This window comes from Cebidichthys violaceus, unplaced genomic scaffold, assembly GCF_023349555.1.
Source record: "Cebidichthys violaceus isolate CVI_PGR_0920_01 unplaced genomic scaffold, fCebVio1.0.p SCAF_6, whole genome shotgun sequence".
Lineage (NCBI taxonomy): Eukaryota > Metazoa > Chordata > Actinopteri > Perciformes > Stichaeidae > Cebidichthys > Cebidichthys violaceus.
Genome location: NW_027176816.1, coordinates 2,195,371 through 2,211,156, shown reverse-complemented (window position 1 = coordinate 2,211,156; position 15,786 = coordinate 2,195,371). Strand labels below are relative to the sequence as shown.

At 44.4% G+C, this 15,786-nt stretch overlaps 1 protein-coding gene across 1 annotated transcript in view; it reads left to right on the top strand.

Annotated features, from left to right (window-relative positions):
• The window catches only part of plxna2 (plexin A2), a 179,012-nt gene that overhangs the window by 92,380 nt on the left and 70,846 nt on the right, over positions 1 to 15,786 (top strand). The window contains exons 6-7 of the mRNA XM_068733107.1: positions 4,894 to 4,994; positions 14,509 to 14,632. Coding sequence (XP_068589208.1) covers positions 4,894 to 4,994; positions 14,509 to 14,632 — 225 coding nt within the window. The remainder of the gene's footprint in view (positions 1 to 4,893; positions 4,995 to 14,508; positions 14,633 to 15,786) is intronic.

Below are 15,786 nucleotides of genomic sequence, written 5' to 3'. Positions count from 1 at the left end.
ATTATGCAATACCCACCCATGGCTCTCTGTGACAACACCATCACCTCCCTGAATGTTGCCATCCTTAAAGTTGTTCTTGAACCACAACTGGAACAAGAATTATCTAAAAGTTACACAATTAAATGTCTCATGTTGGTAGTCCCAAATGGCTTTCAAGAGGTTGGATTTAAAAGCCTTCTTAAAGTCCCAGTGAAACGGAAGTTAGAGTGTCTGTAGCTTCTGCGCTGTGACATATTCCCCAGTGAAACTGAATATTTGAGCGGTGTACAGTCACAAGAGAGATTTAAAACAAATCCTTCACATTTGATTGGACCGCTTAGAAATGGGCCGGCTTAGAGTTTAGCGCGATACGGAGCTACAGAGGACTGTTGGCTCCACACACACACATACAGTACCTCCCTCACCTGAGGAGGTTGATGGAGAGATAAAAGGGAAACTTTGCCAGTTTTTAACCGGCTCTGTGTCACTGCAGCGAGGGCAGTACATGCAGCTGTACTACCCGCGTTGCAGTAGTTGAAAACCATCAGTTTTTTTCCCTCTCACAGCCACTTATCCCTCAACACGCATATCTTATTACTCCATGTTGCTCTGTTAGCTACTAAGATCCAGCGGTGAAGTGCAATTTTACATAACCGAGTCGCACAAAGAGTCACCTGATTTGATGATTTTTTAAAATAATGCCCCTGAGTGCAAGATGAATCATCAAACGTTTGAAACCGTTTCACAGGGACAAAAAAAAAGGATTTGATTGACTGATATATTTTTTTTTATATTTGGCATTTAACAAGAGATGAATGAACAATTAACACAGAGACCCTGGATTAAAGCTGTGAAAGTGCATTTTTCATTTCACCAGGACTTTAATTACGCACAAATGATGTTAGGTTAAACATTAAGCATTAAAAACCCTGCATTAGGACAGGGCTTTAATACTTGAGTCCAAATCCCCATAGGTTTCAGTAGCAGAGAAGAGACCCACTGGTTTAGAGGAGGCTCGGCAATAATAATGGAAGCTGAAGCCTATTCAGCATTGGCCTTTGAAAGCGAGGAAGCTGTTGTTTTAACCCGCGGCTGTCAGTCAGTCACCCAGGTTGCTCCAGTATGCGACTCCACTGTAGCCTCTCTGGTTGAATAACCCCCCGCTGAGGCCATCTTAAGCAGGAATTTTATTAGCATTGATTTACCAGAGCACAGTACTTCTCACCGGCAATGCTCTCTAACTCAGGTCAGCTGCGGATGAATGTGTTCAGACGGCAGAGAAAGTGGGAGGCAATATCAGATTGTGCGCTGCGCTTCTTTGTCTACCTTAAAAACACAGGAACAACAATCTGCACATCCGTTATGGCGCTGCGTATGTGTGCCTACAAACACACACACACACACACACACACACACACACACACACACACACACACACACATGCACACACAGTGGGAGAAGGGGCTTCATTGTGCAGCCCTGCTGTGTTGAGTGACTGTAGCGTGTGCTGGGCAACAGCTGCTGTGATCCCCCCCGAACCCTCCCTCCAACCCTCACCTCCACTACTGGCCCATGCTGGTCTAAACATCAATACACTCTCTCTTACACACTCGCACACACACACACACACACACACACACACACACACACACACACACACACACACAGTATATACAGCACAGCAATGTACACACTATGTCATATTCTGTCCTTTTTCAGTCCTCATGTGTTTGTTTTCCTGTTTACCTCGCTCTCCTCCTTCTGTATTACCCCTCTACCTTTTTGTGTGTTTCAGTCTGTGTCAGCTGACAGCGGGCTGTGTGTGTGTGTGTGTGTGTGTGTGTGTGTGTGTGTGTCTGTCTGTCTGTCTTTAGACACCGCTCCATAAGGGACACCCCCAGCTCCCCCCACTACTCCCTGACTTTCCCCCCTGCTGACAGCTGTCTCCCCACTGTAACCCTTTCATGGCTGCATCTGTGAAACTTATACTACAAAGTTTCGTCAGCCTGTGACACGTTTTGGGAAGGATCTGAAATTTGTTTTTGGGTTAAGAGGGCTTCACTTTGAGATATACACACAGGATGTTTCCCCCGGCCGCGTTCCTGGTGGGCTTGTTTGTCATCAGTTGCAGCTTCTGCTGCTGATGTGACCCCGTCTGCAGCTCATTACAGCATGCCACCTGTTTGTCCTGAAGCTAGGCGAGAAACACACACACACACATACACACACACACACACACATATACACACGAATAGAGTTTGTTGAGGTGACAGGGGGTTAATCTAACAGGAGTGTCCATGGCGTAGCTGCCACACAGAGCAGGGACTGTTGACGTCCCACCGTGTCAATGGCTTTCTTTGTCCCCTGGGCCCGTCTCTCTGTTGCCGCAGGGTTTAGGACCAGCAGGCAGACAGGTGGAGGGTTATTGAGCTTTTGAGGAGCAAAGACAAAACAAAGAAACAATAATATAGGCTGGAGCACATGTAGAGTGCTGCAGAGTTGACCTTATTTCTGTAGACCAACCCTGAAGTTAGCGTGGCATTGGTTCCCTCGACGAAAAGCCAATGTGATTTTTACATTGGATTAAAGCAGAAAATAAGCTCTGAGGCAAACCAACGTTTACTATACTTTCACGTTTTGCTCAACAAGATGTTCTTCACAAATGAACACCACTTTTTTTTATGATTTTTGAAGCGTAATTGCAATTGCTAGGGGCAAAAAGCTAACGTTAGGATATAAATAAACTACACTACGGTTGCATGACTTCACGTCACCACCATGAAGATAAAGGTGGACGAGTCAGTGTGATGATGCTTAGTAGTCAAATTTAGCCTTTTTTGAGGCACGCAAAAGCTTCAGAACTCAAGAAAGGGGCATTTATTGACATATGTTGCATTGTGGAACACCATGTTCAAATATTGTGCTAACTGCAGACCTTATTTCAGGCATTAAACCAAAAATCCATTAAAAAAACAACATTGAGACGAGGGAACCAAAAGTGCAAAAATAAGAACTAATTTCGGGGTTTTAGGTTTCATTCGCACTCCGTTGCTCAGAGTTTTCACAGCAACTGACACTTCTGCCAAATGACAGCTTTTCATAGGCCATGCAATAATAGGTGCATGTTACAAATTTTGCTGTTAGCTGTTTTCTTTTAATTTGATACGTCGTAATAAAGAAAAGCCTTTGATGGACACCCAGCTGTTATCTATTCCTTTAGCTAGACAGTAATTGATATCACCCAGTTGTGGGCGATTTGCATGGGGTTCAAGAAACACTTTAAAATGTGTTATTTCACTCCCCCACATTTTGCACAGGAGCATTGAGGTTCAAGCTGAAAAGGGCACACACTGCCAGAGTGTGCTGTCATCATCCAACAAGGCGATTGCCAGGAATTTGAAAGACAGACAGGACTGAAAATGTATCTGTATCAGACTCTCACTCTTCTCTTGCATCTGGTCAATGTGCTGCGCAGTGTTAGTGTTTGTGTGGCGGTGTGTGCTGTGTGTGTTCACTCCTGCTGACTACAGTGAGATGCAGGTATGACCGGGGCAGCCCCACGGCTCGGACACTTAAAAAGACTCACACACACACACACACACACACACTGACCACCAGATCGCACAGACCTCTACTCAGACAGACTGAGTGCCATGTGGCTGAGCAGAACCTTGTCTGGCAGACAGACAGACACACAGCTAGATTCACTCACACACACACACACATACACTCATTATATATAACTGACAGACGGATGAGAGCATGTTATGTAGCAGCTGAAAACAGGCCCAGGCTGTGGATCACACAACAACTCAGCTGACACACACACTCAGTAGTTGGCTAGCTGAGATGTGTGATTTGATTCTTAGTGCTTCTCTACTCAGTTGTCTTCACATAATGTAAATTATCAACCCTGTATTTGTGTAAATTTATTTTGTCAATCGCATAAGCACATAAACGCATGGATGTTTGTTCTTCATTCAAATGACTGTAGTCCAACAGCCCTGTGTGGATTAGCGTGGATTCATGGGTGTGGAGTGTGTTTGCTTTGTGCTGAAAGTGCTTATTCAAATACTTTGCTGTTGACACTTTCAACATGTTTAGCTTTGAATTCTCTGCTCCATTCATTTATAAATATATATATATATATATATATATATATATATATATATATATATATATATATATACATATATATAAAAGGAACAACTTGCAGTACAACATAACTAATTACTTTTCAGTTTTCAAATTATTCTGCAATCATATATTTAATGAAGTGGATCTTTACACAAACTTGGGGTAAGAAAGTTGCACATAGTGTTTATAATACGTTTTTCTAATAAAAATGAACCTTACACCTTACACTAGCTGGTAAAAAAAATTGCCCTGTCAGTCTTCTATTAAATTGATGTAATCAAGTCAGACTTGAGAACGGCATCTGTCACTACTTGTCCATGTGTAAGTGTTTTTGCACAGGCTCTACCCATGTGGACAGATGCCTCTGTGAAGACAAGAGCCTATTGATGGCAGAGCAACAGCTTTCTCTGGCCAACTGATCCCACCTGCTCACTACTGTTTCCCTGGCTTAAGATAAAGGCAACAGTTGCCTGTGCAGTTGACGTCTCACACATTGACACACAGGGGCACCCAAACATTTAAGGCCCATCATCCCCATACATAATCAGTCAACGTAAAACATCATATATCATAAGATGGAAATATCACATTCAAATGCTGCCAGTGAATGAAGATGTTTAATATATGTGGACAAGCAAATGTGTGCAATCATCTGTTGGTGTGTGCTTGAATGGGTATTTCTTTAGTGCACACACACACATACCCAGAGGCTTCTTTGTGTGCATCTTGTGATGTGTGTCGCATTGCCTGCACTCTGACCCTTTCATGTGCTTTCAGGTTATCCAGGTTCCCATCGAGTCATGTGAGCAGTACGGGACCTGTGGAGAGTGTTTGAGCTCCGGGGACCCACACTGCGGCTGGTGTGTCCTGCATAATATGTGAGTATCCCTCAATCGTCATTTCGGTCAGTTTACAGACACTTTACACACACATTTCCCCCTCACAAAGGCAGATGACTTGATATTAACAGGAAATGACAGCACTCAGTTGGTGTATGACTTACTGGGATTTGAAAAGACACGAGAAATTACCAAAAAGGAAATATCATAAATGCATTTTGCTGTGCCTGAATGCATGTTTACTGGACATCTGGTGAAGCCTATATTTGTTGAGTCTGTTCCAGAGGAGGATAGGGGATATTTACTGTACATCCCGCTGTTGCCTTAAGAATAAGCATAGAAGCCATGAGTGACACCTGCTGGAACTGAAGCGTTACTGCATCAAGACAAACTTCTAGAAAGCCAGACTTAGGAAAAAAACATGTATATTTATCGTAGTTTGGATTGTTCATTGTGATACACGTCTGTAAATGTAACTGACTGTAGTTAGACAATGTGATGGAGAGAGTTTATTGGGGACACGAGAGATGAATGCAACTCATTACTAAAGAAACCAGAAGACATTCTGCTCCTTCTCAATCTCTCCCCCTTTGTTTCTTAAGCACACACACACACACACACACACACACACACACGCACACACACACACACACACACACTCTCTCATCAGTCCGAGCTTCTTCTTAGATGATGTGTGTTGAATTCCCCACTTACAGCCCCTCCTGAATGCAGCCCCTCTCTCTAAAGGTATAGCTGAATATTTGTGTGTGTCAGAGCCCCGCCGCAATCATCATTATCGTGATGGCGGCCCCTGCAAAGTGCACTTAAAGTAATTTACATCACTCCAAAGCTGGGACAGGACAAATAATTGCCTAGTGACAAGGTAATTCCGCATGTGCCTGCAGAGGTACAGGAGGGGCCGGCTAAAGCTTTATATTCTTTGCAGTCTGCGTGCCTTCACACAGGGATCATTTACCACAACATTAGCCTTTGTGCTTCACTGTTAATCACATGCTTTTTTTTTTTTTTTTTGTATGTGTGGTAGGGATTGGAGTCATATTAGTTAGTAGGGATTCAAATCCACAGCGTGTTAGGGGTGATTCGTTGTTTTTTTTTTAGCTGTTATGGTGAAAGCAGCTGTGAGGAGGGAACAGCTGTTTAGCGTGCAAATGCCTTACTGGACTATGTTGTGTGTGTGTGTGTGTGCTGGCTCGTGTGCGAACGTCTGTGCGTGCACGTGGGTACGGTTTTTTGAGGAACATGCACAAACACTTGTGTGGACTGCTGTACTGTACCGCGGGGGAGAAAAGGTCAGCGGCGCAATTCACGTCAGATCAGCCATCTGTTCTCTCAACACAGTGGACCTTCGTTGCCACCTGTCTCCGGTCCTAATACCCCTTTCTCTGTCCTGACCCCTGCGATGAGTGTGGTGGGACCCCTGTCAGCTCTGGCTGAGTTGCTGCTGCAAAGAGGGAAAGAAGTTAAAGGAAGAATAGTTGCCCCTGCCCCCCCCCCCCCACCCCACACACACACACACACACACACACACACCATGCATTTTCAATTTGTGCATTATAAACGTGAGGCAAATGCCAGAAATGAAACAGATTTTTTCAATAAGCCTGGACCTTGCAGTGACTGATTGAGCTCCTTCTACTGTAAACAAAGCATCCCTGTCATGCTGCCACTTCCAATTACATGCTTCTACCACAACATTTAAATATGATAGAGCTGTATAGTGTCTGGGTTGTATGTAACTTCAATGTCCCCGGTTCCAATCCAGACGTTGGCCTCTGTTTCGTGTCGCCTCTCTCTCTGTAATAGCGGCTGATTTCATGGTACACATGGATCAGAAAAGACTATGCCATTCATTAAAAAGAAGAAGAAGAAAAAAACATCTCATCATGCCATCTTGCATGGGAAGCAGCAATGGAATGTTGACGACGTATCAGAGTTGTAGGTAGTAAAGGTAGGGGTGTGCTTTATGGGATTAGTTAGCATGAAGACTGCACATATTTCCTTATTGTTATCAGTGGTTGATAGATTTGAACGCAAACCTAGTGAATTTGTGTCCAGTGAGAAATTGGGAAGGTCTGTGTTTGACCAAATATTAATTATGCACATGCTGTCAAACCTTCAGGTAAAGTCTCCCAATTACCTCCATTGAATGTTTTTTTTTTAAATGTTCATTCAATGTCTATTTTCCTTTTATTGTAAAGCACTGTGTGAAAGGTGCTATACAAACACATGTTATTATCATTAGTAGTAGTAGTAAGTATCTGTCGAATACAGCTGGAGAAAAGCAGCTGCACCCTTCTGGTGAAGAGCTCCCCTCTTCCCACTCACCCGGAATTACATTTCTTGCCAGCCGTGGTGCCATCCACAGCTGTGATGCTACCGCTTCCTTCTGCCCCCTTCTCCCTGAAACCATTGTTGATTTGTCTTTAAATCGTCTTTCCCCTTCTCCCATGCTTGTGTGCACCTCCCTCAGCGAGCATCTAAGGTATGCCACTCATCTCCTCTCAGCTCCGCACAGCTCACTACTGCGTCATCTCCCTCTTCCCTCTGGAATAAGCTCTTCCACACTCCAGAGAGGGTTGGCTTGCCACACACAAACACCCCTCGCTTTGATCACCCCCCCCCCCCCCCCCCCCCCCCCACGCGCCCCTCCCCTCCTTCTACAGCTGCCATCCGCGATATCCATCCTTCTTCTCCTCTAAACATTGTGTCCCCCTCCATCTTTTCTTTATGTCTGTGCGTGTACGCTCGTTGAAGTGCAGCGTTCTAAGGTGGCTAATTAGGAACACAGGAGGACATTAGGTTGGTTTGCGATGATGAGGAGAAGGGGACAATGACAAGGAGGCGGTGAGCTGGTCAGGAGTGGCGTCTCTGTCTTCCCTGTCTTCCCTGTCTTCCTCCTCGCTTTCTTCTTCCTCTGATTCAGTGTGGTGTGAGCCTCTAAAGTCCTTTAATTACCAGCAGCTGCTAGGCATCCACTGAATGCACGTAGAATGAGAGGGGGGGGGGGGGGGGAGAGGGGATAAGAATGAGAGAGGGGGAGAGTGTTTGATGCTGCACACTCATCGGTCCACAAGACCGAGCAGCATTTTGATTGCAGCTGAAAGGGGAGCTCATCATCTCCAGCGCTCTTCAGTCAAAGTCCCCGTGAATGGGTAGTTCAGCCTCCGTCTGACCACAATCCAAGAACATGGGGCTGTGGTGATGCTTTCTCTCCGTTGCTCCCTCCCTCCTTCAGCCTGCTCCTCATCACTGTTAGATAAGCCGTCTAATCATGCCCAAAAGAGGCTTTTCCATCTCAAAATTCCAGGAGGAGACGAGACGAGAGGTGTTTGTCAGGATTAGTCTGGACTTCTGTCCAGGGGCTGATCTAGTGCCAAGGTCAGCAGTTGACCAGTATAGCGTGTTTCAATACTATTATTTCTATTATAAGAATTACAGCTTGACTCAAGTAGTAAAACGTTGTACTATCTACAGCATGTGGAAATCAGCGCTAGTTTGTTGTGTGGATGACAGCTTAGGGCTATTGGTGTAGTAGGCCCCAGCAGAGAGTGAGTCAGCATTTGAGGGCTGCTCTGAGCAGAGTAACATATCACTACTACACTGTGATACTGTATTGCACTGTACTGTCAATCTGCATGTGGCTGAACAGCTCCGATTTGTTTCAGCAACAACCCACACAGCAGCAGCCTGAATGGCACAGCTGTCCGCTTGTCAGAAATCGGTGTTACGAGCTTAAATGCTGCCAAACGATTTGTTTGGCACCCTGGTTTGGAGCCCATTATACGGGTACACTTTGTCAACTGCAAGACTCTGAGTTTGAGGACAATTCTTTGAACAGAATGGTCTTATTTTGGAACGTGAACGCATGATTTAAGAGAAAGAAGGTTGGAATTTAAGACGGGAAATAGTTTACTTATGTTATGTGTTTGTGTCAACTTAAAACTATACACCACAGCCCTATTTTTCTAAGTACAACATTCCCCCATGAGCAAGCACTGGGCAAAAAAAAAAAAAAAACTTGAATGGTTAGTACTATACTATACTATATTATACGAATAATAGTAGCCGTGGATATAATAGAATGATAATAGCAGTAATAGTAGCAGTAATAATATAATTTGACTGATAATGATGGGTGTCAAGCAGGACCATGGCAGCAGGCGCAACCATGATGTAAACACGATCCATCCATACCTGCGAGACGAAAAAGCACAAAGACTCCGGGGAAGGAGCCACGTTAGTGACATGCATTAATGGGACATGAATGCATAAAGAGGGAGAGAGGAGCTCAATGTATCATAGCAAGTCCCCCCCAGCAGTCTAGGCCTATAGCAGAGTAACTAGGGGCTGGTCCAAGGCCAGCCTGAGCCAGCCCTAACTATAAGAGTTATCAACAAGCAATGTCTGCCTCCCAGACTAAAACCGTGATGGTTCCACCAGGAGAGGAGCCTAATGCGGCATGTTCGTCATTATGCTACGAATTATGTCAAACACCGACCATAAAACTCCTCTAATTTACCAGTGGCAACAACAATTAGCACCGCAATGAAAATGGCTGCTTCAGCCCATTGTGGATGTCAGACTGTGTGTCTAATGGCAGACTCATCAGCTACAGACACCGTTAGCAGTCGGAGGGAAGCTGCATCCATCTTCCCAATTGTGCCTAATGAGATATCGATCACGGACATGCAGGTCTATCAATATTTCCATAGATTCCTAGCACACAGAGCTAGTACGCGTCGGCTCCGTGCTTTTTGAAATACTGCACCAGTATGTGTATAAGTGGGCAGACTACATATAATACATTTAATGATCCTAAAAACCCCAGTGTGTCGGTACCTTGCTTGCTCACTCATTTTCTTTTTGAGATGCTTCCATCCCCGCACTGCTCTTTCTCTCTGCTCAGCCCACGCAAGTAAAGCTATAGCTGCTGCAGAGCAGTGAGCAATAGTCTCTTCATAAATCTTTTTTTTCTCTCCCTTTATCCTCCCTCTCTTTCTCCTTTCCTTTACCCTCACCCAGTACCTTTAACGGAGACTGACTTGATTTGCATGAACCTATATGCATGTGTGCACATGTGCCTCTGAGTGTGTTTGACTCGGTTTACACCACAACAGCTTCCCAGATCTATGAGACGATGAAGCGAAAAGTGCCGTGGCCATACTGTGCTCTGTGTCCTCCGGGCGCTGTCCCGCAGTGACATTATCAGTCGCCACAGGAGACCGACCATGAGTTGCATCTGTTGGTTTGACCCCTGACATGAACTGTACACGACTTTGGGCTTCAAACTGTGCCCTCATGTATAAACCCAAGCCCACACAGCAACATGAGCTGGTGGAGTTTACCATCTCTGTGGTGGTTTGAAATTGAAAACCCTGCTTTTTTTTTTTTGTATCATTCCTCCTTCACTTCCTTCCGTACCTCCTGTGGTATGCGTTTAAATGGATGTTCTCACACTTTAGGGATGCAACAGTTAGAAACAAATGCTCTGAATCACTCAGAATGAGGATAAAACACTAAAGGAAGGAAGTAGTGTGTGTGTGTGTGTGTGTGTGTGTGTGTGTGTGTGTGTGTGTGTGTGTGTGTGTGTGTGTGTGTAGGCAGCATAATACATCACACCTAATCATTCCTCTTCTCCTGTATGAGAGCCAAAGCCCCGGTGCAGTCAAGCTTCATACATGTTCATGTTAACATGTGTTTCTGTTGAAAATGTGTGGACCAGGGTTCCATTCAACAAAATCAAATCACGCCAGTGATTCTCTAACATAATGGGTTGCCACTTAAGCCGAGTAAAGCTTTGTTAAGCACCATCAAATATGCAATATCACTGTACCTACATCATGCCATACTACTTCTTCTCACACCCCACTCTGCCTCCAAAACCATCTGTTCTATGCTGTCATTTTTCTTTCTGTGTGGCGTTTGTGGTCCGTCTCTATCAAGAGAAGGAAGGTGATTTTAAAATGGCTCCCCCCTCTGTTCTCTCTCTTTCTTTTTTTTTCTTTTTTTTTTAAACACGGTACTCCCAACGAGAGCTGCAATCAGACAGTCCTTCACACTTCCATTGAAGTCCTTAGATGTGCTAAAGGGAAGGGGAGGAGGGATAGCAGAACGATGCGTGTGTGCATAAATGCATGAAGGATTTAGTGTGAGGGAGTGCATTATTTTATGGTTGTGTCTGTGCACGTTCATGTGGATGCATGTTTCAGTGTATACATTATTTGTCTGTGGCTATGTGTCTGCTCGTTGTCATGTGCATGTGAATGAGTGTGTGTGTGTGTGTGTGTGTGTTCATAAGTCTGGCTGTCCGTCAAAGCTTGGCACGGCAGAGACGACGGTGTAATAATTGCCTTCCCAGGGCAACAGAGTAAAAAGCAGGCACTGGTGGAACAGGACCCTGAGGTCTGGCCTCTGCTAACCTCACCCTCCCACTCTGTAAAGTGTTCTTTTCCACCCACAAAACACTACAAATTACTCTGCACGGTAGATACAGCTTAGTGACTTTAGATCACAGTGCAAACGTGTGTAGCGGCTTCATTTGCACCAGGGCAGCCCACACACAATGCACAGGAGACGACAATGTGCTGTCCTTTGTTTGTATTTATCTTCGTCTTTTCTCACTTGCCTTACATGTCTGCATGAAAAGGTGACTGCCACTTACAACTGCATTCATACCCTGCAGTGGAGTTGTAGATTCCAGAGAGGAGTAATAATAGAAGTGCAAGCAGTTACTTCAGCACCACGGACAGAGCTTAACACTCAGGCTGCTTCCAGCAGCCGCTGGAGGGCAAAAAGCTCCTTATTACAGGAGACTGTGGATGCCGGCTGAAAGAACGGCATCCACTTGTACCGCCGATCTGCATGTACATGGAATAGTGTATGCAAGTGTTAATGTTTGTCTGTGTGTTTCTTTTCACACCTTATTTCTCCGTGAGAGCCCCCCCCCCACTCAGGAATGTGAGTGATGGAACACAAAGCATCGGGTGAAGCTACTGAGTGACAGGCCAGGGCCAGACAGGAGGATAAGGGGGGGTGTACAGGAGACGGGGTCAGGAGGGGGAATATGAGGAAGGCAGGATTCTAGTCAACACTCAGTGGCATGCACTTCAGCTAATGAGAGAGGCAAAGGGTCAGTTTCTAACTACACAGAGATAATGGCCATCTCCTGAAACCATGGCAACAGCAGCCATCCTGCACCCCCCCGCCGCCCCCGCTGCCACGTCCCCCTCGCCGCGCTCTCATCTTACTTTACCCCACCGAAATGGTTTTTTTTTTTTTTTTTTTTTAAATCACAGTGAGGAAAATCAATGCAGGCCTTTTTTGTCAGTTAATGACCACCCAGGTTTTTTGCATCTGTACCCGTGCGGCTTGGAGACATGCATAAAACATCGCGCCGCAGTCCACACCTGAAAGCAAATTAAGTATCATTTGCTGCTGCCATTGTGAATGTAAAAAAAAAAAAAAAAAAAGCGCCAAATTGCGGCCACCTTGCCTAAGAAAGGTGTACTAATTTCAACTTGTGAAAGAGCGAGGCAAAAAGGGAGAGACATGGAGAGAGAGTGTGAGAGGGAAGTGTGGCAAATACAGCATGAAGTCAAATGTGTAAAATGAAGAGGCAAGATAATTTATAGCAGGAGTAACAATGAAAGTGTCACATTTTAAATGTAGAAATAGAGTTTCAAAAGTGGTGAAGGGGACACCCAGGTCATAATGCGGAAAAAAAATGTAAAAAGAAATCTTGCCACAGTTGCCCTCCTTTGCCAGTGGAAGATTCACACTACTACACTAATTCTACACTTTCCTGCTCTCTAAAAATCCCAAGGGAGGACTGTGCATATGAGTGTGTGTGTGTGTGTGTGTGTGTGTGTGTGTGTGTGTGTGTGTGTGTGTGTGTGTGTGTGTGTGTGTGAACTTCAGTGTGCTTGTGCCTGTTCATGTGAGTCTGCTGGATATGGCTTGAACTTCTGACAACATAATTACAGACAGAAGCTGTGGATGAAGATGTAGCTTAGAGTCAGTATGTGTGAGAGTATGTGGTTAAGAAGCATGATATGGGCCCTGATGCACACACACACACACACACACACACACACACACACGAATACGGAGTCAGCAGCCAGGGGAGAATAGACAGGGTTTGTAGTGGCACATCAGCACCGCGGACAGCGGCTGACCCATCGGAGTCCAATTAGAGCTGCTGTGACCAGACAGCCAGTTAACCAGACTAGGTTGGATGAGGATAAAGAGCCTTTGGTGTAACGGGATAGAAGGAACACACCGGTTTGATAAGAGGGAGGAGGTGGCTGAGTTTTTTTAATGAGGGATGTGGCGGTTTGTGTGGGTGTCGCGTGGTACTTGATATACTGTCTGGGCATTAAGATCTCTTATGAGTGAGCACCGTGTAATTTGCACCAGTTGCATCACCAAAAGTTGTTCAGCGATTGAAGAATATAATTCGGCTGTGTAGTGCTTATTGCTGTGGCTTCGTAGTTTATGTTAGTACGGCGTATTAAATTACCCACTGGAGGCAGAGGCTCCACTTGTTTGTGTGGTTTGTTGAGAAGCTTCCCGGAGGCCATGATCGCCTACTATTTTATAAAACTTTTAGAGCTACATGTCCTAGAAGACAGCTGTTGTTTTTACTAGGAGTGTCATGAAATACACATTTTAACAACAGTAAGCTTTTTTTTCTCCAGTGAAATCGTTTCCTATTATGGCTTCAATATGCCGTATGTTTTGCGAAACAAGAAATAAAAAAAGCTGTCTCATAAGAACATAACTCGGAATCATGTCAAGTTTACAGCCTTTTATCATCAACACAAAACAAACAAATCTACATGAGTATAACAGACAGCATGAAAAAAAAGAAGAGAAGAGATGCCCGGAGCATCTGCTGTAGTTCTCCAGTGATCAGAGGTGGTGGATCAAAATGCACTTCTACAATGTGTCCATACAATGTCCATGAGAAGTCGGGGGGTTTAATCATGCTTTATTCCAGCATTAGTTCTTCCTCATAGCACCGCTAGTATTTAAAAAAAAAAAAAAAAATCGTATGACAACGTAGCTTGATGTTTGTTTTTCTAAGCAATGTTTACTGCTAGCGTTTTTGATCGTTTGAATCCCCGTCTTTCCATCCCATTCCCTGTCACAACACTGGCAATTTGTCTTTTTCAGACCCCAACTTAAACTGTCACATAGCATTTTTATCGCTGCACTTATTGTAACATGAGTATTTATTTCTATCACAATTGTTGTTATTGGTTTTTTTTTTTTACCCTTTCTTTACTTTTCATTGTGAGTGTTTCCTATTATAACTTTTCCAGCACGCTATTTCCTGTAATGTATTCATTCATCAGGTTACTAATGTGTTTGTTTTTTTTGTAACAATCTAATCTAATTGATTTTTTTTTTTCCGCAGGGGACTATACTAGCTCTGTTAGCCTCTCTTTCTCTTTTTTTCTTTATGTTCCTGCTGAACAACAAATATCAGTAACACCATACTTCCTTGTCCCTCCCTCTCCTTTCTGCTCAGCTGCTCTCAGAGGAACCGGTGTGAGCGTGCAGATGAGCCTTACCGTTTCGCCGCCTCTCTCAACCAGTGTGTGAAGGCCACTGTGTACCCAGACAGCATTGCGGTGTCAGAGCCCAGTGTCCCTGTAAGTTCACACGCGCACATCCCTACATCCAGTACGCGCGCAACACGCCAAACACCTGCAATCTTAACCTCTACTTGCTCGCATCACAATGATAAAATAAGCTTCCATTTACATATTCCCCACCCACGTTCAGAGGCAGAACATTTTAAATGATCCCGCAAAGCAGTTTGCCTAGTTTTGATTGCAGTTGATGCATAAACATTAGATGAGAAGGTTCATAAGAGCTTGATGTGGGCGTTTCAGTGTGCATATGCTCACTTGGTACAAAGCAGTCAATATGTGTGCCAAGACATGTTTGTGTGGGTGGGTGTGTAGGTGTTAAAGTTGTCCGAGTGCAGCTGAGTAAAGTGCAGTATGTCCACATGGACTGAGTGAAAACAGGCAGATAGAGCATCAGCTCTGCCTGTCCAAGTTCTGGTGAACTTTGCTGCACATATATATATATATATATATATATATATATATATATATATATATATATATATATATACGCGTGGACACAGACGTTAGGTCTTGAAATACCCGCGCTGTTAAAGGGTCAGTTAATCCGAAACACAAAAAATCCAGATTCATCTCCTTGGTAGGTTTGGATTCATCAGAATAACGTGCAACTAAGCTCTATGATAGCAGACCTAACTACAGCGGACTCCTCCATACCTCTTTAAATTGCACATCAATACCCTGGTTTAATAGTCTGCACAGGCACATTTTCCTTGTATTTTGGTTAAGACGGCGGTTGGTAAGAGGGTGTTACTAGAACCCAACATAAAGGGTTATACCTAGTGGTGAAGTGGTCATTTGTTGAGGTGGGTGTACTACTAAGTAGATGAGTTGGTTAGGAGAATGAAGTGGATATGCTCTCCTATGTATCCCAAAACGATTGAGACGCTCTACAGATAACCCTTCTATTATCTAATCCTCTCAGGGATTCAATCCAGAATCGTTTCACCCTCAAAAGGTCCTAACAAGAACCCACTCTCTATTGAGATCTCTTTTATATTCCAAGGGTTTCATCTACAACCCACCTAGGGTACCTCATGAGGCTCTTAAAGGGCCAGGGCTGATGTGGTGCAGCGCAACACACAACAATCATGGTTCACAATCACAGTTTTTGGGGGGTATGTCGGCTGGGAAGATCTTTTAACGCCCATGCT